Here is a 24,446-nt window from a genome sequence, read left to right as displayed (position 1 = left end):
CAGCATGACCCCACGCCCTGGCCATAGCTGACTGGATCAGGGATAGACATCTGATGTAAGCCATGCCAGAGTCTTGGGGAATTTGGAATTGATATGGAAAGACAGGCTTTCCATATGGCTGGAACTTGGCTGCAAAGCTGAGGGTTATAGGAAGCCATCCTCTATCCACTGAGAAGCAGAGAAAGCCCATTAGTAAGAAAGATGCATAAAAGAGCTTTGCGGATTGTGGGGGGTGGGGTGCAGAGATAAACAGAAAGGACTCTTAGGATTCCTGCTGGCCTTGCAGTTGATTCTTGGGACCAATTCTTAAGCATAGCTGTGTTCCTCAGTGGCATATTTACTGAAGTAATTAGTGAGTTTTAGCTTTGTTTGTATGTATAATACTTATACATGATACTGTCTTCAATTGCTGGGAGACAAGTTCTGGAGCAGCTCTGTGTAATAGAAATATAAGGTGAGACACATACGTAATTTAAAATTTTTAGTAGCCACGTTAAAAAAGTAAAATGAAACAAGTGAAATTAATTTTAATAATACATTTCATTTAACCCAGTATATCCCAAGTATTATAATTTCATGAACATAAGGGTTAATAATGAAGTATTTTCCATTAAAAAAATCTTTGAAATCTGGTACATACTTTATATTCTAGTATGTCTCAGTTTGGGCTAGCCACATTTCAAGAGGTCAGCAACTATGTATGGCTAGTGGTTACCATGTTGGACAGTGTAGTTCTAGAGGTAGCTAAAGCAATCTCTTTTCTTCTGTAGTTGCTCTAAAACGTTATCAGAAGGCTTAATGCTTACGGATCACTCTTTTTGAAGGTTTGGTTCATCAGCAACAGCAGAGAACGCTAGGAGGTAGGGATTTTTAAACTGGCCGTAGAATCATTGCCCATAGGAAGATTTGCTGTGCCATGTGTATTGGCATAAAAGAACACGTACTTTTTAACCCCGTCGCCAGGCTCTAAAGCTGGTTCTTGTTCTTCCTAGGCCTCTGATTCCTGGAATGTTACTCAAACTCTTTGGAAGCCTCAGTTTGCTTATCTATAAAAATAGAGTTTATAACTGTCCTGTGCATTAGAAGAGGTTTTAAATGTGCTAATAAATTTGAAAGTGCTTGGAAAACATTTAAAGGGTTATACAGATGTAAAACATTATTTTAATTTATTAACTAGGGAAAAAACACTACATTTTGGAATTAATAATAGCTATCATTTACTGAGGGTTTACTTTGTGCCAGGCATTGTTCTAAGCACTTTGTACGTATTATATAATTTAATGATAACACTTTTTGAAGCAAGTACTATTATCATCATCTCTATTTTATGTATGAGGAGACTAAGATACAAGGAGTTAAGAAAATTGCCTAAGGTCACATAGCTAGTTGAGCTGTAATTAAAATTGGAATGCACTTTTTTTTTATTGTGGCAAAATATACACGACATAAAATTGATCATTTTAACCGTTTTTAAGGGTACACTTCTGTCATATTAAGTACATGCACTTCGTTATGTAACTGTCCCCACCACCCATCTCCAGACCTTTTTCATCTTCCCTGACTGAAACTCTGTATCCATTAAACACTAACTCCTCATTCTCCTCTGCCCCGAAGCCCACCAATGGCAACCACCATTCTACTTTCTGTCTCTGAATTTGACTACTCTAGGGACCTTATATAAGTGGAATCATACAATATTTGTCTTTTTGTGACTAGCTTGTTTCACTTAGCAGTAATGGCTTTAAGGTTCATCCATGTTTTCGCATGTGTCAGAATTTCTTTCCTTTCTAAGGCTGAATAATATTCTGTTGTGTATATGTACCACATTTTGTACCATTATTCATCCATTGATGGACTCTTTGGTTGCTTCTACCTTTTGGCTATTGTGAATAATGCTGCTGTGAACATGGGTGTACAAATATCTGTTTGAGTCCCTGCTTTCAATCGTTTTGGGTATATATATACCCAGAAGTGGAATTGCTGGATCATCTGGTAATTCTATATTTAATTTTTTGAGAAATTGCCATACTGTTTTTCACAGCGACTGCACCATTTTACATGCCCACCAGCAATGCACAAGGGTCCCCATTTCTCTACATCCTCTTTAACACCTTTTTCTTCTTTTAAATAATAGTTATCCTAATGGGTGTGAAGTGGTATCTCATTGTGGTTTTGATTTGCATTTCCCTAAATGACTAGTGATGTTGAACATCTTTGCATATACCTGTTGGCCATTCGTGTGTCTTCTTTGGAGAAATGTCTGTTTAAATCCTTTGCCCATTTTTAAATTGGGTTGTTTGTTTTTGTTGTTATTAAGAGTTTTTTTTTTTTTTTTTTTTGGTATATTCTGGATATTAGTCCCTTATAAGATATATGATTTACAAATATTTTCTCCCATTCTGTTGGGTTGACTTTTCACTCTGTTGATAGTATCCTTTGATGTGCAAAAGTTTTTAATTTTAATGAAGTCCAACTTAACCTATTTTTTTCTTTAGATGCCTTTTGTTTTTGGTGTCGTCCAAGAAATCATTGCCGAATCCAATGATATGAAGCTTTCCCCTGTGTTTTCAAATCTAAGAGTTATTTTTTTTTTTTTTTGTGAGGAAGATCAGCCCTGAGCTAACATCCATGCTAATCCTCTTCTTTTTGCTGAGGAAGACTGGCTCTGAGCTAACATCTATTGCCAATCCTCCTCCTTTTTTTTCTCCAAAGCCCCAGTAGATAGTTGTATGTCATAGTTGCACATCCTTCTAGTTTCTGTATGTGGGACGCAGCCTCAGCATGGCCGGAGAAGCGGTATGTCGGTGCGTGCCCGGGATCTGAACCCCGGGCCGCCAGTAGCGGAGCATGCGCACTTAACCGTTAAGCCACGGGGCTGGCCCTAAATCTCAGAGTTTTATGTTTGTCTCTGTGTCAGTTTGTGTCTCTCTGTCTCTGTATCTGTTTGTGTCTGTTTCTGTTTTTCTATATATTCATAAATTATTGAAGCTTATATATGTGTTCTTTCTCTTTTCTTGCCTTGTTTCTTCCTTTTTTTGTTGTTGAACTATTTGAAAGTATTGCAGATAACACGAGACTTCATGTATCTCCTAAAAATAATGGCATTTTTCTAAATAACTGTAATCCCATGATCAGTACTGCCCTTGGAACTGGGCAGATGGGGCCCCTGCCTCGTGCTCTGTACTTTGGAGTGCCTGTCTCAAATTATCCTAAGTCCCCCAAACCCATCCCTTCTCCCTGTCCCAATGCCTGAAAGGCAGGGTGCCCTAAGTGCTTCTTTTTTAGGACTCTCATGTTGAGAATTATGGTAAATTTTCTAATTACAATGAAAATAGAAGCTTAACTTTATTTTGCTGGTATTATTGTTTACCACTGTAAACCATATTTTCCTTCTAAATTATTTTTATCTTTATTTTTATATATTCCTTTAACTGGTTAGTATGTACATATTTAGTGTTGTGATTATTAATTACTTTTCTTTTTTCTCTCCAGTTCTGAGTTGAAGCTCTTGGAGGAGGCAACCGTTTCGGTCTGCAGGTCTTTAGGTAAGGGGGAAAAATGAGTGTGTATGCATGTGTGTGGAGGCATTTATTTCAGAATTTCTGTTATAAATTTTGATAGTGTGCTACTAACTGAGTTAATGAAGTGATATATTCTTGATGATGATGGTAATAATAATTACTTTTATTCATGGTACTCATTGATGCCACTAGAAGGTACCAGTCAGTTAACAGCACTGAGACATGTTTTGTTATTTGCAGTAGTGATAATGGACTCTGCTAAGCTATAGACTCTCTTTCAGCTTGTTGTTTTTATGAATTTTGAAATACTGAGAAAACTCAACATATTAAGTTAGTTTTGTAGTTGCATATGTAGTTCATAGAGAATATAGGCTCATTCATCCTTTGCTTTGCCAACTGCACTGACTATATATGCTGTTGTTGGCTATATTAACCAGAATGGTTATCACTCCTTAATAGGAAAATATATTAGGAAGCTTCTTGAATTAGTAATAACAACTTGGTGTTATGGTAAAGCACATGGGCTCTGGAATCATTTTGTGACTTTTTTTTTTTTTTGTGAGGAAGATCAGCCCTAAGCTAACATCTGTCGCAAATCCTCCTCTTTTTGCTGAGGAAGACTGGCCCTGGGCTAACATCTGTGCCCATCTTCCTCCACTTTATATGGGACGCCGCCACAGCATGGCTTGACAAGGGTGCGTTGGTGCGTGCCCAGGATCTGAACCTGGGCCGCCAGCAGCGGAGCGTGCACACTTAAGCGCTATGCCACCGAGCTGGCCCTCATTTTGTAATTTTAATTTCAGCTCTGCTACTTATTAGCTGAGCCTTAATTTCCTTGTCTAAATTAAAAGATTCTCGTGAGGAAAAAAATCAGATAACATATGAAATATCCAGGAAAATGCCTAGCATCTTGTCATTATTCACCATTTATATCAACAAGTGTTACCTTTCTGGGGCCTCATTTCTCAAATACTTCACTTTCAAATTAGTAGCAATTGGAAAGGAATGTGTATGCTTAAAAAAATGCAGATAATTAGACTTACATGTCATTGTTGCTTTGAAAATTAGAGATAATGTGTTTTTAAAATGCCCAATGTACAGGAGCTCAAAATTATTTTAATCTGTATTTTTCACTTGACATTTTTTATTTAAGTATGTGATTATACATTTAAAACTACTTTTGGGAGGGTTGGCCCAGTGGTATAGCGATTGTTTGCGCCTTCCGCTTCAGCAGCCCGGGGTTCATGGGTTTGGATCCTAAGCGCGGGCCTACTCACCACTCATCAGGCCATGCTGAGGTGGCATCCCACATAGAAGAACTAGAAGGACCTACAACTAGGATATACAATTATGTACTGGGGCTTTGGGGAGGAAAAAGAAAAGGAGTAAGTTGGCAACAGATGTTAGCGCAGGGCCAATCTTCCTCAAAAAAAAAAAAAAACCACTACTTTTGGGAACAGCAAAAAAAGATACACATTTAATGCCAGAAATTCCAACAATACAGTGGTGCAGTTAAAATAAAAATCTTCCCATATTAAACAACACAGAAAATCACTGCTAATCTTTTGTGATAAGATTTTTTTCAAAGTATTCTGTGTGTATTGATTTATATGCACAATTTTATATAAGTGGTATTATTTATATGTTGTTCTCACTCAGCAGTATTTAGGAACTTCTTTTCACATCAGTAAATATAAATGCATATCAATTTTTAAGGGCCATGTGGGTGTGCAACAATCCTCTTCTTTTTTTGGTCTGAAAATGTTCTTTTTCCTTCACTTTTGGAGGATATGTTTGCTGGCTATAGAATTCTGAGTTGGCATTAATTTCTTTCCCATCCTTTAAAGGTAACACTCTGTTATTTTGCTGGTTTCTCTCATTTTTGTTGAGACGAAAGCTGTCAATGTTATTGTTGTTCCTTTGAACATAATGGAATTTTTTTCTTCTGGATGCTTTAAGTTTTTCTCTTGGTCCTTTGGTTTTTCAGCATCTTAGAATGATATGCTGAGGAGTGGTTTTCTTTGTGGGTTTTTCGCTGCTTAAGGTTTGTAGAGCTTCTTAAATCTGTGGGTTGATGTCTTTTATCAGTTTCGGAAAATTCTCAGCCATTATTGGTTTATACATTGTTTCTGTCCTATTCTGTCTTTCCTCTCCTCTGGGGCCTCTGTTATACTTCTGCTAATGTTCTCGTTGTGTCCCATCTGCCTGTTAGCCTGTTTTTTTTTTTTTTAATTTTACATTCTTTTTTTCTCTCTAACCTTCAGTAGAATATTTTCTATTAACCTGTCTTTAGTCTACTGATCTTTTCTTCTGTTGTTTCTCAGTTGCTATTAAACCCATCTATTGAGATGTTTAAAATAAAATGTTAATTTTAGAATAGCTTTAGATTTACAGAAAAGTTGCAAAGCTATGTATAAGGAGTTTCCGTATAACCCTCATCGGCATCTTCTCCTGTTGTCAACATCTTACATTAATATGGTACATTTGTCACAACTAAGGAATCAACATTGGTATATTACTGTTAACTAAACTTGCCACTTTATTCAGATTTCACTGTTTTTCTCCTAATGTCCTTTTTCTGTTTCAGGAATGTGTCCAGGATACCACATTACATTTAGTCATCATGTCTCCTTAGCCTCCTGTGGTCTGCAACAGTTTCTCAGATTTTCCTCATTTTTGAGGACTTTTAGAGTTTTCAGAAGTACTGGTAGGATATTTTCCAGAATGAGTTTGTTTGATGTTTTTCTCATCATTTGGATTGGGGTTATGGGTTTGTAGGAGGAAGACCACAGTGGTGAACTGCTGTTCTCAACACATCATATCAGGAGTACATGCTGTTAACATGAGTTATCACTGATGGTGTTGACCTCGATTATTTGGCCAGTGTTGTGTTTGTAAAATTCCTCCACTACATAGTTGCATCCCCCTGTCATCGTTGCCTTCATTTTTGAAGGAGAATTTTTCTGGATATAGAATTCTTGGTTTATATTTTTTTCTTTCATCCCTTTGAATATATCATTCCGTTGCCTTCCAGTCTCCTTTTTTTCAGATGGTGAGTCTGTTGTTAACTGTATTGTTGTTCCCCTGTAAATGATGAGTCGTTTTTTCTAGCTACTTTCATGATTTTCTTTTTGCTTTTAAAATTGTTTTAAATTTATTTTTTATTCTATTTGAGGTTTGTTGATATTCTTGGATGTGTAGATTGTTTTTCTAATCTATTTTGGAATGTTAGTGGCCATTATTTTTGTTAGGCTTTTTATATTCATCTTTATTACTTTTTCCCTGAATGCACACTTGAGGTTTTCTGGATTAGAGACAGATTTCTTATTAAATACCCCAGAGTAGAGAGTAAGTGCATCAGTCCTCCCTTGTCCTAGTTCTTACCTGCTAGGACAGTGCCGTGAGAACCAGATCACTTGTTTTATCTGAGTAGGCAGACATCCTGTAGGTAAGAGATGAGGAAAAAAGATCTTCCCTGCTTGTAAAGGGGAAAGAGTTAGCTGTGCCCATCATCTCTCAAAAGGATCTCCTCTTTACTTCAGCTCTTTGGTATGTAAATAAAATCTCTTCAGGAGCCAGATACACTTCCTTCTCCTTTTCTTGGCTTTTTAGACCTAGAGATGTCTCCAAGTTCTGGGACCTCATTCCTTCTTGAAATATAAATACTTAGGAAGATAATACTCTAGTCTCTCCTGCACTTTTGGAATCAGCCGAGGTACTTATCCTGCCATGTGACTGCTTGACTTTTGGTGAGATAAGAGAAATTTTAAACACCTGGCTATAGTTCTGAACCTTATGGTATGTGAAATAGTTCTAGGAGAAGTGAAAGCAAACTTTCTTTTACTTTATAGCATTATCTGTTTCCCTGACCTGGGATGTGAGGGCTTTTTTTTTTTTTTTTTTTTACAGGAACACTGAGAACTACAGGGAGATTTTATTTCCCACAACTTTTTCAGATATTTTTTCTGCCCTTTTCTCTCTTTCCTGTCCTTCTGGATCTGCTATTACTATTTCTGGGTTTTCCTTAGTCCTGGGGTATAGCTGTTAGTCACGGGATGTGGTTATGACTGCTCAGACATGGCCCTTCAGAGATGTCCATGGAAAGTCCTAGGCAGTAACCAAGTCCCTCTAATTTGGTGGGAGTTAGCTTCAACTTTAAATTCTGGCTCCTCAGCACCAGGCAGCTGCTAACATGTGTTCACGCTGTTTTAGCTCTCCATTTGCTGTTTCCATTGGGTTCCACGGATTCTTTTTCTGTTTGTGCACGGTGTAGGAGTCAGTCGAGCATGACAGACAACTTCTCTGTCTACAAACTTCTTTAATGTCGTTTCCCTCAAAACTCTGTAGGTGTTGTTCAATTCTTTTTTGGCATCTAGCATTAAGCTGAGAGGAAGGCTGAGATCTTAATTTTTTTTCTTTTTTCACATTGTTCATAAGACTTTTCCCTTTAACCATTGTGATTAAATGTTTCTCATTATACATTTTTCTTTATCTTTTGCCTGTAATTTGATGAGATCTTTTTATTGGTTTACTGAGGTCTTTTTCAATTCCGAAGTTTTCTTTAGTTATGACTTTGATTTTACCTGTGTTTAGTTTCTTCTCTCTCAACTTAGGATCACCTGTAATGTTCAGGTAGGATCTCTGTTCTTTGCCTTCTGTATCTGCTTTTTCTTCGTCTCTGTTCTTTTCTTGTAGCTCTTCCTTTATATCTTTGATTCAATGTTTTATACATTACAGTTCTTTTCTTTCAAGATTCTAGTTGTTATTGCATTTTTAGTTTATTTTTCATCAATTCTTGTTTTTCCTAGATGTCAAACTGCTCTCTTTTCATTATACCACTTTTCCCATTGCTTTTCTGTTCCTTTTAAAAAAAATGGATGATTGATTTTCCTATCTTCCACCGATGATGCTTGTGTACCAGAATTCTTTTGCCAGTATTGATTCAGCTCTTCCACTGAGGTTTCAGCATAACCTATTGCTTATTCCATTGTTACTGTTATTGTTGTTTTCTTACTCATTCATTAAACCAGCAAGTATTCACTGAGCAGCTACTGTATTACAGGCTCCGTTCTGTAAACTGGAGGCATAACTGCAAAAAAGACTGACCTAGGTCCCTGACCTCATGGGCCTCAGTGGGAGAAGGCAGACAATGAATTAATATACATATTTTATACGATGATGACTTCAGAAAAATAAAGCAGGGTAAGGGCATAGAGAGTACCGTGAAGGTACATTGTGTGCTACCAGAGGGAGTGTGTTTATTAACCTTGTTTATTGTGTGGATACTGTAGGTGCTTGTTGAATCTGCTGTTATTTTGGCAGGCTGATACCGTTTTCTAAGCTAATTTCTAGAACCCAAGAATGTTTTATTTTGTGCAGGTTTTGTTTAGTTTACATGGGCCCTTCCCTTATACTTACTCCTTGGCTTTGGAGTGTGAAACGTTGAACATATGGATCAATGTTTTTTCTACCTCTACCCTCCAGCATACGTTGCTCTGTGTTTGGCTTATTTACCTCTTCCCAGTTGTTTTCTGGGAGTTGTAGCCTCAGAGTTGGTACAGAGTTACTGGGTGGGAGGGTTAATCTAAGTTTTCTGGGTGTAGTAGGCAGCGAGAGGGGGCCTTTTTCCTCAAAGGTACTTTCAGGCAGTTAGGCTTGTAATGGTCCATTGATTACCGAATAGTTTTTATATCAGTTCTATAAACCTTGTAGTTAGTGAAAGTGTTTTCTATTTTGGGGAGGAGAAGGACTGTCTATCCTGAATCAGCATTTTTGTGAGCATTTTATGTTTTCATGGGTATTTTATTTTTAATTCTCTATTTTTGAAATTTTTACCCTTATACAAAAGCAGACAGAATAATACAATGAACTCCTATTTGCTGATCTCCCAGTTACGATTATTTTCAACTTGTTTCATCTTGTTTCATCTGTATCTCTCACCCATTTATTGAAGTATGACATATATACAGAAAAGTGTACAAGTAAAAAGTATATACAAAACAAACAAAAGCATTTCCTCACATATTAATTTGACACAAATCTCACACATTATATCAGTTCATCCATAAATATTTTAGTATGTATCTCATAATAAGGATTTGTTAAAGGGAAAAATACCATTATCTTACTAAAAACAATTTTTAACATCATAAAATGTCCACTGAGTGTTCAAATTTCTAATTGTCTGTTTGAATCAGGAGCCAAAAAAGTCCACACATTATTATTGGTTGATATGTCTTTATGATTCTTTTCATAGCTAGGTTCTTCCTGCATTTCTCTCTCTCTCCTTTTTTTCCTCTCAATTTATTTATTGAGGAAAGTGGGTAGTAGTTTCCCACAATGTAGATTTTGTTGATTGCATCTCCATGGATTATTAACCTGTCTCTGTCCTCTATATTTTCTGTATATTGGTTATTGGATTTTGGGGCTCATGGGTATTTTAGTGAGATATTGGGAAGGTTGTTTCAGGGGCTGGAAGCAAATCCAACCTCTCACCCCAGATGGAAATCCTCTTTATAATACCCTTTCTGAGTGTTACCCAGATTTTGGTTGAACTCTTGTAGAGATGAGGAATTCCCTTCTTTACACAAAAGCTACTTCAGTTAATAGATTGCTACAGGTTCAAGCTCTGAGTCAAATGAGTTAGTTTTCTATTTCTTAAGTACTGTTATTATCTTAATTTTACAGATGAGGAAACTGAGGCACGGGGAGGTTAAGTTGGCAGATGTCACACTACACCCAGTGGTGGAGCTGGGGTTTGAACCTAGTCAGATTCTGTAGTCTAGTTCCATTATGCTTTTCTGCCTTCCTGTCAGATATCCCCTGTTCCTTTTTTTTGTTTTTTAATATTTATTTATTTTTTTTTTTGTGAGGAAGATCAGCCCTGAGCTAACATCCATGCTAATCCTCCTCTTTTTGCTGAGGAAGCCCGGCTCTGAGCTAACATCTATTGCCAATCCTCCTCCTTTTCTTTCCCCTGCAAAGCCCCAGTAGATAGTTGTGTGTCGTAGTTGCACTTCCTGGTTGCTGTATGTGGGATGCGACCTCAGCATGGCCGGAGAAGTGGTGCGTAGGTGCGCGCCCGGGATCCGAACCCGGGCCGCCAGTAGCGGAGCGCGCACACTTAACCTCTAAGCCACGGGCTTGGCCCCTCCCCTGTTCCTACTCTGGCTCCTGAAGCTTATTCAACTTCAACATAGCAGTTGATTTTTACCAATTAACTTTGATCCTGTTCAATTCCATTGAGGTGTTTGGAGTATTGAGTCTACCATTGGGTATTGTTGTTTAAACATCATTGAGCATACTTAATTTTATTAATTTATTGCCCCATCTGCATCTTGTCCAAGAGTACTGTGAAAACTTAACTATCTTAGAACGTCAGCTCCATTAAGACAGAGAATTCTGTTTATAAGTATCTCCTTAGTACCTGAAACAGTGCTGGGTACATATAAGTAGCTCAGTAAATACATGATGAATGAATGAATGAATGAATGAAAAAGGTACACAAAGCTTTAATTACATAAATCTAGTAGCTGGTTGCTCTTTCCAATAACACAGGTTTTGTTTTTTTAAAAATAGCTAACCATTTATAAATTCAAACAATTACTTATAATATCATTCAGTAATAAAGGAGCTGTTGATTGAACACAGATTGTGAAGTTGGGATTCTGAATTATGGCTGTAGTCATATCATCCTCAGCTCTTTGTTTCAGTTTTTTCTTTTGATTTATAATAGCTAGATAATATTAATAATATTAATCCAAGCGAAACTCTAACAATATCTGATATCTAATTGCATATCTATTCTTAATTATAAAAGCTGGACCAAACCTGCCCTAACTTACGGCACGTGTTCCACCTTGCTTCTCCCAGTGCCTTCTCCAACCAGCAGCAGTGGGCATCAGCTGGGAGACTGTTGCAGAACCTCAGGGCACACTTCACACATGGGGAATCAGAATTTACACTTGAATAAGAAGGCCTTGTGATTTAAAGCCACGTTAAACTTTGAGAAGCACTGTCAACTTCAGGAGGTGTAAGGTGGACCCCGGATTCTGCATCTCCAACAAGCTCCCAGATAATGCTGATGCCACCAGTCCATGAACCACACTTGGAATAGCAAGGTGCTACAACATTTTATCACAATGGGCAAGTTATGCAGTTACTTGCACTGACTCTCAGGCTGTAACAAGAACACATACCCAGCAGGTAGACCTGAGTTCACTTGATAGTTATTGAGCACAGAGCAGGTATGCTGTAATGCTGGACTTACTGCCATGTACAGTTTTTAGAAGTATTTATGTGCAGACTTGGATTTAAAAAAAAATTCTGGAGAACTCCATCTTTCTAAATCTGACACATTTTCAAGAAGTTCAAATATATGCGTAAAGATGGCAGCAAAAGCATCATTCTCAGATCTGTATGAAAATGAATTCTTCTGGCAGCACATGCCAGTGTGTTTTTGTGTGTGCATTTCCGGTTTTCAAAATAGAGTCCAAAGGCCTGAGAACCAGGACAGCCATTGTTGAAAGTCCCAATCCAAGGGCAGGAGAAGACCCATGTTTCAGCTGAAGCAGTCAGTCAGGTAGAGAGAGAATGTAACCTTTCTCTGACTTTGTTCTATTCAGGCCCTCAGTGGGTTGGATGATGCCCACCACTTTGGGGAAGCATATCTGCTTTACTCAGTCCACCAATTAAAATGCAGAAACACCCTCACAGACACACCCAGAAATAACATTTAACCAGATATCTGGGCATCCTGTGGCCCATTCAAGTTGACACATAAAATTGACCAGCACATGTCTTGCTGTGCAGCCCAATAGAACTTTTATAGTTTGATTAATTCTAATTCCTTGATCATAGGGGTTGGTATAGCATAGCAATTTAGAGCCAAGGATTTGAGCCAGTAAATGAGGATGTGTCCTTAGGCAAGTAACAACCTAGATGTGAGGATCTGTAAAATGGACATAATATTGATACTTATCCCATAGGTGGTTTTGAGGATTAAATGAGGTAATGTGTGTAAAGCACTTAGTGTATATTGTTTAATGTATATTAGCTGTTGTTTCTTTTTCAGGTGAGAAAACTGAGGTTGGAGAAGTAAAGTAATTTGTCTGAGGTTCAATATCCTGTTAATTATAGACTTGGATCTGCAAACCAGATTTTCTGATTCTCATTACACTGTCCTCTCAATTTTTTAGGCTGGATTTGCTGAAATGCCCACCTTTTAAACTTGATTTTTTTTTTTTTAAAGCAAGTTCTTTAAAGTTTTGTCTGATCAAATAGCTTCCCCATGGCCATATTGCTTTCTTTATGTGTCTGTTTATTTTTCATTAGGATGATTTGTGATTATCTGAACAGAGTTTTACCTTTAAAGTTTATTATATTGTATATATTGGGGATATAGATGATCAATTTTTCAGGATTTTTTTTGTTTTTGTTTTGGTGAGGAAGATTTGCCCTGAGCTAACATCTATGCCGGTCTTCCACTATTTTGGTATGTGGGTTGCCACCACAGCATGGCTGCTGATGAGTGGTGTAGGTCTGCGCCTGGGAACTGAACCCAGTCTGCCAAAGCAGAGTGTCCCGAACTTACTACTAGGCCATGGCTCTGGCCCCAGTTTTTCAGTTTTTTTTAACATCTTCTTTTCTAAAGAGAAAGATGTGTGTGTGTAAATTGAGTGTATATATTAACTATTGTATCTTTCCTTTAAAATTTTGGATTCTGAGATGAGATGGTTACTGCTTCCTACTGTTTCTGTCATTTTCATTTTGCAAAGAATTTTTTGTTCAGAATTAAGACCAAACAGCAGTTTCTCTCATTGCTTATTTCCCTAATTAGATATGAAGTTAACAATAAAGTTTGTCCATGAACAACTTCATTTTGACATTTGGTTTTATAAATGTTATAATATGTTCACTTGGACTTCAGTTCTTAACTTTAACTTTTTAAAACCTTTTCTTCTCTTGCAGTTGAAAACAATCCTCGAACAGGAAACCTTGGTGCACTAATTAAGGTCTTCATTTCTAGAACCAAAGAACTAAAACTTTCAGCAGAATGTCAGAAGTAAGCTGGCTGATTAAATCACATTTTCTTTTTAGCAATATGAGTATTTTTCATTTGTTGGTAGAAATAGATTATGATCTTTTGAAAGCTATAAAGGAATTATTCTCATTAAGAGAAAAAAATAAAATGTTTTAATCTACTGTCTAAGTCGTTGAGATGAGATTATAAATTCTAGAAGCTATTTGATTTCAGTATTTCAGACAATCTTTAGAAATATATTTTTTAAAGAAGATTAATAATGATATTATTTAAAAAGGTAGTTTTTTGCCATGATCACTGCTGGTCATATGTAGTTTAAGTAATGACTTAGTTTGAGTATTATTTCATTCCATATCTGTTTTCTTTATTTCTTTCGTATTAGAAGAAAGAAAGTTCAGATTAAATATTATAGTTTTATATTACATGCAATGGAAGGTTAACCTGTTATGCACTCAAGCATTTTTTAAAACCATTTTTGGATGGCAATCTCTTAAAAGATTGTTCATTGCCCTGCTTCCAAATAAATTATATTGGATCCAAATAAAAATTTTCTTGTTGAGTTCATGGTTATTAATACAAATAGCAAGTATTATACTGTGCTGCTGGTGGTATCCCATTTAAAATTTGAGTTGTATATTTGCATATATTCTCTTTATGTTACTAATCGTTGAATTGCCTGTGTGTGGGACAACTATAAAGTTAAGAACAAAGAGCAGTCATGCCTAAAGGAAAATATTTTTATTAAGTTGGCTCACTAAGTAAAATACACAGAATGAAATATGAAGTAAACTGTAATAGAGATCACTGGTCCAGTGTAATAAATCATGAGCCATTAAAAGATGTGGACATTGTTCTACTATTACAAACAGAATGGGCAAAATGATTGAGAAATCATGAAGAAATCGTGGACTAGAAATAAACTGATCATGCTCCTGATTAAGTACTGATTCTTGTTTGATTTTGATCTTTCCTTTCTAGCCACATCTTCATTTGGCAGACACACAATGCTTTGTTTATTATTTGCTGTTTGCTGAAAGTGTTCATCTGTGAGATGTCAGAGGAGGAATTACAACTTCATTTCACTTACGAAGAAAAATCTCCTGGCACTTATGGTAAGTATTGCCTTTGAAGATGTTCTGGGGGTACCATGTGTAACATATAAGGGTAAAATGGGAGGAATAAAAGTATAATTTTGAAAATTCCATTTTTATTCTCATAATTTTCATTTTTAAATGACCTGACACGGTTATTCTTTCTTCTCCTCTATTAATTTGAATGAGCCAAGACTCTCAAATTTGTTTTTCTTTTTTAATAAGGAAGCCAGTAGGATTGAGGCTTTTATTTACTTTGACTTCCATGCATATGGAAAATAAAAGTAAAAATTACAAGTATTTCTTTCAGAAAACAGAGATGTCAATTTAAACATCATTACTAGGGCAATACGTTATTAAGAGAGACAACCAATCAGAATTACAAATTTTATAAATGTTAAAGGTTACTTTCATAGGACATAACAACAGTCTCTGATTCTGGGTGTCTTTGGGACTACTTGATCAGAAATAACATTTTCAAGGACAGTTTATGATGCTGAAGTGTGTCTTCCTTTTCTGAAGATACAGGGAAAGGTATCATTTTCTCTTGATATTGCAGAGATTTTTTTGCCAGTAGTTAGAAGGGCCTGTAGTTTTCAAGATCAACTGCTGCTGTTTCATTTTTTAGCATTAAAACTTACAATCTGGAAAGTAAAAGGACAGAATGGGATTATTAGCAAATGAAATATGGGGAAGGCAGTATTTTGTGTCTACCCTTCACGCCATCTTCTCTCTTTCTGAGGGCAGAGGCAGTGTTGTTCCTGAGGTTCCTGGGTTCGTTTTCCAGAACACATCACTGTCCTTCTCAGGCATTTTTGCCCACCGAGAGCTTTATACATTGATTTTGAGATTTAAGAGATGAATATGTTTAATTTACTACTTTGATAATCAGCCTTCTGTATTTGTTAAATATATACTGATGTTTAAACAGTTATGCTTTTAATCAGAATTGTGTCTTACGTGTGTTAGGCTTTGTTTTTGTGGTACCAACAATGCCAAAACAGTCCTACCTGGTGAGTTGCATACCTTTCCATTAGGTTCTAGCAGCAAGAATGGAGTGAGTGTGTATCCCCATGGGGCCAGAGAGCATAGTCCAACCAGCACCTGCAAACCCAACACTTTGTTTTGCATTACGTCATAAAAAATTATGCATATATTGTACTTTAACATGGTATCATTTTTATTTTAATAGAAAATTATTTTTCATTATTTACCATTGAGTAAATTGATGCACTTCAGAGATATACTTTATTTTGGGGCCAAATATTCTCCCAGAATACCCTCTTTGTATCTGCACTCCCCGCTCATATCCAGGCTTGAGCAGCGCAGTTTTGTTGTACATCCTAGGAAACCTGAAGTAAGGGCAGTGTAAAAATGACACATTTTCAACCATGAGCCACATTATCAAGATGGTTGTCTCACTGAAAGGGCCATCTGTGAGCTCTGATGATTGGTGGTTCTATCCATGTACTGACAGACTGTCTTTTTTTTTTTTTTTTTGTGAGGAAGATCAGCCCTGCGCTAACATCCGATGCCAATCCTCCCCTTTTTATTTCTTGAGGAAGATTGGCCCTGGGCTAACATCTGTGCCCATCTTCCTCTACTTTATATGGGACACCGCCACAGCATGGCTTGACAAGTGGTGCATCGGTGCGCACCTGGGATCCGAACCTGTGAACCCCTGGCCGCCGCAGCAGAGCGTGCGCACTTAACCACCTGCGCCACCGGGCCGGCCCCAGACTGTCCTTTTTTTAATACAGAGTTAGCAATTCAGGATTTTATACATGATCTTTTGTTTTCTTCTTTTCGTTTACAATTGAGCCTACTGTTGGTCCACCAGCTTAAGTCCACTGAATATCTTTTTAAGGTTAAAGACTTGCTGTTTTTGGCATATGTAATTATTTTCATTTTAGTCTTACGTGTTGTTAGTTCGAGTTGTCTACTTATCACTAGTAGCTTTTTACATTTTCTACCAATGTCTTTTTATAATTTATAAAAGTTTGATAAAAGTAAATGATTGCACAGATAGTATTGAATAGGAAAAAATGGAACCTCACTATGCAGTTGCTGAAAACATCCATTTATCAGCTAATATATGAATATCTGAAGTAGGTGTGTGAAAGACTGTTCAGAGATAGATAATATACAGTAGTACAAGTTGTTTGGAGGTTGAGTTGACAAAAGTAGAGGACCATCTCTAAACAATTGAGCAAAGTCAGCTGAGACATAACAGCATGAAGAAATTTTTTATTACCATTCATTGTAATACTGCTGTGATCAGATGGATATTGCTGGCATATTCAGTGAAGCTCTCTTTATGAAGGTAATGTGACTCTCAGTGAGCTCTCAGTTTGTAATAGAAATCCATGAGGATTTCATATTTGAATGCTTCCCGTAGGCTATGTATGATGTGGTAGTAGACTGTTTGCTAGAGAGAATTGGTATCATTATGCAAGGGTAGCTCTTTCCACTCTTCCGTACCTTTGAGAATAGTCAGGGGACAAAGCCAGCCCTAGGCAAAACTATGAAGTACTACAAAATTGTTTCCATTTTCCCTCTGCCTTCAATGTGAGGTTTCCTTTCCGTTGTCTTGGTATTATGCCCCGTTTTTGCCAAGGTAATAACTGATATTTATTTTACATTTCGTATCTCATAAATCCAATATTTTAAGTCCTTAGAGGTCTAAATTTGTTGTTTGTTTCTGCAAACACTTCTGGTGGCTCGTCTCCTTATGTATTTGATGATGTTGATTGCGAGCTTTAGTTTGTTTGATCTTAATGTGAGGCCCCAAATAAGGGAGGGATTTGCATTTGCTTCTGAAGGGATCCAGGGGCTGTACCTTAAGGCCTCCTTCAAAGGTTCTTGGCTTAACGTGGCATCTCAGGTTCAGCTTCCCAGTGGCAAGCCAGCGGCCAAGGCTGAAGACCTAGTCTCGCAGTGGCAGGCTTCGTGTTGGCATTCATCCTCAGGGTCACCCTACGCTTGGAGTTGGCTTACTGCTCCAGCGTTTTACTCTGGATCCAAGCTGCAGTTTGTTCGCTTGTGGTCCATCTTGTTGGTACTGGGGTCCTTGGAGATTTCCTTTACTTTCCAGAAGCCCATCAATGTATTCAAAGTGTATTCTAGCCAAGACTGGTTGTCTTGTACAGGAGGGCTCTTTCGAGTAACTGCTCCACTGTTCTGCTGCCAGTGGAAGGCAATTACGGTTTTTTTACAAGTATTTTTTAATTTTTTAAATGAAGGAAGAGGGCCGGCCCTGTGGCTTAGCGGTTGAGTGCTCGCGCTCTGCTGCTGGCTGCCCGGGTTCGGATCCCGGACGCGCACTGCTTCTCCGGCCATGCTGAGGCCGTGTCCCACATGCAGCGGCTGGAAGGATGTGCAGCTATGACATACAACTATCTACTGGGGCTTTGAGGGAAAAAATAAATAAATAAAATCTTTAAAAAAAAAAAAAATAAATAAATGAAGGAAGAAGCCTTTGGAGATTGAGAGACTAAAGATAGAAGCAAAAAAAGGGAAAAAAAGAAAAAGCTGAAAGGAAGGTCCGGGGAGGTAGGAGGCACTAGGATCAAGAGCACAGAGAGGGCGTATAGGTTTCCTTTGGAATCGCATACCACCTCTGCCCCCGAGTGAGCAGCTGTGTTGACACTGAGGGGAAGGGGGAGGCAGGTCATCTGCCGAGAGCTGGGGAGAGCAAGACATGTGGGTCTGAGGAGCATGCCAACCAGTTAGCAGAGCTGTGTGGAGAGTGGAAAAGAGACTAGGGACTTGTCTAGTCCAGGTAAGAGGCTGGCTTAACTACATTTCCTTGGCATAAAATAGTTCAATATAAATTTATTTTAAAAATCTATTTATTTTGTAGGACTTGCTCTCAAGCATAGTGGATTGAACATGTTTATTTTTGCTTTCTCCTGAAACCCCAACAAAATATCAGTAAAGGGACTTGTGAAAGTCATGAATTTGGGCCGGCCTGGTGGCCTAATGGTTAAGTTCAGCATCTTTTGCTTTGGCGGCCCGGGTTCCGTTCCCGGGTGTGGACCTACACCACTCATCTGTTGGTGGCCATACTGTGGCGATGGCCCACATACAAAATAGAGGAAGATTGGCAACAGATACTGGCTCAGGGCGAATCTTCCTCAGCAAAAAAAGTCATGAATTTATTAGGTTAAAGAGGAGGAAGGAGGGACACCACGTTAATAACATTGTGCAAGTTGGAAAATTGAGTAATGATGCACTTAACTGATCAGTGACAGCTGAAAGCTAAATGCCTCCAGGGTTGGAAGACTCCAGAAAAAAGCCAATGCTTGCCACAGAAACCTGGAAAGGCTCAGGAAATGGAAGTGCCAGGTGTCTCTGAAGGCAGACAACCTGAAGGATCGATTGAAGGAGGGAGTGAGACACCCAGATCTCTACCCTGCCGTGCAGTCATGAGACCACCTCCTCCCCAGTTTAATACTAGAATCTGTTCTCTGTAGAGGCTGAAACAAGAGGGCCTCCCACATGAGCGGTGCAGGGGCGGTGTACTGAGAACAGGGCTGAGAGAAAAGGCTACAAATGGAAGACTCAGGCATCTTAACTTGGCTTCTAGAGTGCTCGCCCCGGAGTTTTACCCACTCCGCTCCCTTTCCCACCAGAAGATTAGTGGATACTCTTCTGGAGAAAATGAACCAAAAAACAGGGGAAAGACTTAGAGAGACTGACATTTGGGTGTCTGTCAGCGAAACAGCTCGGACCCTCCAGCGGGAACTGCTTGTTGCAGGCTCTGCCTGTGCACGCAGAGCTTCCATCAGCGTTTGCCTCCCTCTGGTAAATGGAGAGCCAAGGATCCCAAACAGTTGAAAAAGCTTCCAATTTGTGAGAGATCAAAACAAAGAGAAGAAAAAAGTGATATGAGATAGGAAATTTGTGGAAATTTAAAAAAAAATCCATAAGCATACCTCTCTAACACAACCAGTTCTCCTTTCCATTCCCCTCTGGCTTAAAACCTTTTTGAAACTCTCTGGAATTACCTTCAGGATCCGTGGTGTAGTCGTTTTGCTAAACGCAGCGGAGGTAGGTCTAGCTGTGGCCTTTCCCATGGCTGAGGTGTTGTGCCTCCCACGGCGGCAGGGTTTCCCTGCTCGAGCTGCTCGCTAGGGCCTGGGGCTGCTGTAGCTCAAGAGCTGAGCCTGAAATGGTGCAGTGGGCGGGCGAGTGATTTCTGTTCTGTATTGTTTTGTCTCAATATAAAACTTAACAGTTCAGTTTCATTAGTTAAGTAATGCAAAAAAATAAACCAATAGCTAAAAAAGGTGACTCAGAGTAAAGAAGAAAGCATGGATTTATTCCTTTAAAATATTTAACATATAAGACTTGTAATCTCTCTTTGCAGAAAAATTAAAGTGCTTCTAGGAGCTCCTGAACTGTTCTTTGGTCATATAATAGGTGATATTGTTTTGTAATATTTCTCTCTCTCTCTTTCTTTTATGTTATCAGTGGAACAAAACCAATTAAACTTTACTAATAGGCACATTTTATAATGAAACCTGGTAGACTAAGTTATCCTTGAGGATAATTAGAAACGTTTCTGTTCGACCGCAATAATAGCAGTCAACCAGAATTATTGCAGATTTTATTGGAGTGGTGTGGGACACAGGCTTATAAATATTGTAGTGCATTAAAATGTAGATCAATTTTATTTTTAGAAAAGAGTGAGTACCTTTGCTTTTCCTAAATTTATGATTAATTTATAGAGGCATATTTGATTTTGCTAATTAGAAATTTAAATGATTTCTCATATTTCAGAATAATTCCAATGTTAGCTTCACAGTTAAAATGGACAATAACATAGACTCTCCTATGGTTTTCTGAATATTAGTTTATAGTAAATATAATCTGGCTGTGTGTCTTCCATTTTAAGGAAGTCAGTTTTGCTCTGAACTTGTCAGACACACTGTTAACCTGTTTTTGGAGTATAGCTCTGATATTTCTTAAGTTTTTAGAACTTGTATGTGGCACAGTGTAGTATTGGGCATCACTGAGAAACTGACAGCTTGACTGGGTGAATGCAAAGAAAACAACAAAGACTAGCTCTTTTATTTTATTTTTTTTGGTGAGAAAGATTGGCCCTGAGCTAACTTCTGTTGCCAGTCTTCTTCTTTTTGCTTAAGGAAGATTGTCCCTGTGCTAACATGCATGCCAGTCCTCCTCTGTTTTGTATGTGGGACACTGCCACAGCATGGCTTGGTGAGCGTTGTGTAGGTCCATGCCCGGGATCTGAACCTGTGAACCCTGGGCCACTGTAGCAGAGCATGCCAACTTAACCACTATGCCACTTGGTTGGGGCCTAGCTCTCTTTTAATATTCCTTTTAATAACTACATGTAACCTGATTTAAAGGACCATATGTTTCTGGCTACTTTGTTTTCCATCAATGCTGTTTTTCCCCTTCCTCCAGTGAGCATTTTTTTCATTCTTTTCTCCCTGTCTTGCCCTCCCACTCTGATGGAAGGCATTTGCTTATGACAGTATTTTACTGTTCTCTGGTTCTCTCCCTAAGGCCAAAAGGAGAGAGTGGTATCTTAGCACATGGTACTGAAGGGTGCAGAACAGAAAGAAGTAACAGGGAGTGCAGCTTAATTTCCTGTATAGATTATCAGAGCTGTAAGGGACTGTAGATATCATCTTGCCTTTCTTTGTTCCTTCCTCTGGTGACCCTCATAGGGACCAGAGAAGCAGGGTTAGGGCTTTAAAGTGGGAGAGCCCCAGGGATAGGGGTGGGATTTCAGTGACCTTGTTCTGCATAATACTCGTAATAATAGTTTATATTTATTTCTTGTTTGAGGTTATTTCTAAGTTGGATATTTAAGTCAAGGACTTCCAATATGTGTTGATGAATGTATAATATATCACCTTGATGTGTAAACTAATATGTAGTATTTTAGATCTCTCCCCAAACATGGCTCATAGTACTCACCTACCAGGGGTTTGTATTTAGGGTCTTCAGCGAAACATGGGTTGGTTGACTGGATTTTTTCCAACTTTGTATAGAAAGGGGCCTTTAAAAATAATTTGTGGGGCCGGCCCGGTGGCGCAAGCTGTTAAGTGCTCGCGCTCCACTTTGGCGGCCCGGGGTTCGCAGGTTCGGATCCCAGGCGCGCACCAACACACTGCTTGTCAAGCCATGTTGTGGCGGCGTCCCGTATAAAGTGGAAGAAGATGGGCACGGATGTTAGGTCAGGTCCAGTCTTCCTCAGCAAAGAAAAAAAAAGAGGAGGATTGGCATTGGATGTTAGCTCAGGGCTGATCTTCCTCACATACACACAAAATAATAATAATTCGTAAGGGTTTTTTTCTTTCCTTCCTTTGGGAGTCTGGATTTGGGTTCAAATCTGGGCTCTGCCACTTACTGTAAAAAAACATCTCTGAGCCTTAATTTCTTTCTCTGTAAAATGATGATGATTGTACCTACTCCTTAAGAGTTATTGTCAGGATTAATGTGAGATAAAGAGAATGAAATGCTTAGCACAGTGCCTCTCAGAGGGTAGAGTACTCAGTAAATATTAATATAGTCTCAAGAAGCTAAGATTTAAAATATTAAAATGTTTGCCGAGCTATAGAGGCAATTTAAAACTCTTTAAGAAATAAAAACTCTGGGTTGTGAAACTTCACAATACAGTAAACACACTGAATCTCTGCGAAGTCCTTTTTGCTCAGAGAACTTCAATTTGCTTTGTCATTGACCTGCAAATATCAAGGACTTTTTTTTTTTTTTTTTTGTGAGGAAGATCAGCCCTGAGCTAACATCCACGCCGATCCTCCTCTTTTTGCTGACGAAGACCGGCCCTGAGCTAACATCTATTGCCAATCCTCCTCCTTTTTTTCCCTTTTTCTCCCCAAAGCCCCAGTAGATAGTTGTATGTCATAGTTGCCCATCCTTCTAGTTGCTGTATGTGGGACGCCGCCTCAGCATGGCCAGACAAGCGATGCGTCGGTGCGCACCCAGGATCCGAACCCAGGCTGCCAGTAGCGGAGCGCGCGCACTTAACAGCTAAGCCACAGGGCCAGCCCCTCAAGGACTTTTAAGATTCTCTTCCTTGTGAGAAATGTGTGTGTGTGTGTTACTATAATTTTTGGTAGGTGAGTTTATATTTACTTTCTCTTATTGGAACTAAGGAAGATATCTGGCCCCATATGAAAGCTGGGTGATATAAATGTTGCTTGGAAAATAATGCAATATGAGTGATTTGCATAATGTCAAACCTGGTAAGCAGTCAAATCTTGTCACTCTTCACTTGATATGCAATTATTTGCTTCTAGATTAGAGTAGAGAAACAAGAGTATAGTATTCTGCAGGAATGTTTTGTTGTAGTAAATGGAAGTTGTCAGAGATTTCAACTGGAAATTGCTTTTTCTTGTCTTTCTTTTTGTTAGAGCTTTGGCCTTGAAATGTTACATTTTTCTTGTATGAAATGTATTTATCATCATTTTCATTATGAAGTTGATAACAAAGCTGTGAATATATCCTTTAATTGACCCAGCTATAAACTTGGCTGAGGTCATGATTTGATGGCACTTGGAACCAAATAGTAGAGAATCCTTGTCACCATTTTAAGATTTAAAAATTAGGTGTGTTTACACCCCTGGAAGAAAAAAATCCAATCAGGCACCTTTTGTGGGTCCTGAGCCCTTGTTCCCTTACCTTCTGTGATTAAAAAACTGTGCTGGCTACTTGGCTGAACAGGGGCATGTTATTAAATTGGCCAACCCATTGAGTCTGAAATGTTCTTTAGGGAATCAATGAGTGATTTTAAATGTTCTTACTTGGGCCTGGGTCGCTACATTTTGTAAGATGAACCAAGGAATGACAGTTCAGCAAATATGTATTGAGTGTATATTATATGCTAGCAAATCAATTTGTTGGAATAGGTTAACTCACTTAGGAGTCGGACAGCTTTGGCAATGAGAAGGATTTTAGTTAGATCTCCTTATCTAGTAGCCTCAGAAACAAATGTTACTTATTTCCTAATTTTACTTTCTTCACTAGTTGAGCTAAGCCTGCCACTTCTAGAGTGAGATTTAATGTGGTTGTTGAACTTGATTCTTGCTGTGTATTCTTTTTAGCATTTATTGATTGGTGTGTTCAGTGTGATTTAATAGTCTCTTCAAGCTTTGCACTCACCTCTCAGAGGGTTACTGTGCCAGTTCTATTTATGGCAAGGCAGGAAGGAATTTCTTCATAATTTCTGAATACCAGGAGATATTGTGGTCTAGGAAAAAGAATTGCTAAAACTTTTTTTTTTGAGATTCCAAGTGCTTTGATGCTTTGGAAATAACCACTGGATTTGTACTTAGACAGCTGGGTTCAGTTCAGCAGACATGTGTTGAGTATACATTATATGCCAAGCTCTTTATCAGTCATCACCCTCAAGAAATACAGAGTCCAATAGGTGCCTGCTAGACGGAAATCGTGGTATAATGTAACCAACATATGCAATGAAAGCCATATGCACAAGTCGTGGATGCTTTGTAGATTATTTTTATTCGGGGTGAGGCAAGAGAGTTGGGTTTTATGGAGGAAAGGAAGACTGAAGATGGTTCAGATGGATAAAGATTGGCTTTTTTAAAAAATCGGGTTTTTATTGTTGGAGAGCATTCCAGATAGAGGGAATGTTATTGAGGAGGCATACAGTGGTATATAGCAGGTAGCTTGGTATTGCTGGAATATAAATTGTGAGGGGGGTAGTGGTGGAGATAAAGGTAGAAAGATGCAGGGCCTGTATTTTGAAGGTCCTGGCATGCTGTACGGTCATGT

At 38.3% G+C, this 24,446-nt stretch overlaps 1 protein-coding gene across 3 annotated transcripts in view; it reads left to right on the top strand.

The window, feature by feature from the left end:
* Positions 1 to 24,446, top strand: part of DYM (dymeclin) — a 437,675-nt gene that overhangs the window by 47,304 nt on the left and 365,925 nt on the right. For all 3 annotated transcript variants that reach the window (XM_087439193.1, XM_004422520.3, XM_087439192.1), the window contains 3 exons: positions 3,493 to 3,545; positions 13,491 to 13,584; positions 14,542 to 14,675. In XM_087439193.1, the coding sequence (XP_087295319.1) occupies positions 3,493 to 3,545; positions 13,491 to 13,584; positions 14,542 to 14,675 (281 nt within the window). The remainder of the gene's footprint in view (positions 1 to 3,492; positions 3,546 to 13,490; positions 13,585 to 14,541; positions 14,676 to 24,446) is intronic.

Source organism: Ceratotherium simum, chromosome 14 (genome assembly GCF_057802395.1).
Source record: "Ceratotherium simum simum isolate JZ-2026a chromosome 14, ASM5780239v1, whole genome shotgun sequence".
NCBI lineage: Eukaryota > Metazoa > Chordata > Mammalia > Perissodactyla > Rhinocerotidae > Ceratotherium > Ceratotherium simum.
The sequence above is the reverse complement of the archived record's forward strand: the minus strand, read 5'-3'. Positions and strand labels throughout refer to the sequence as shown.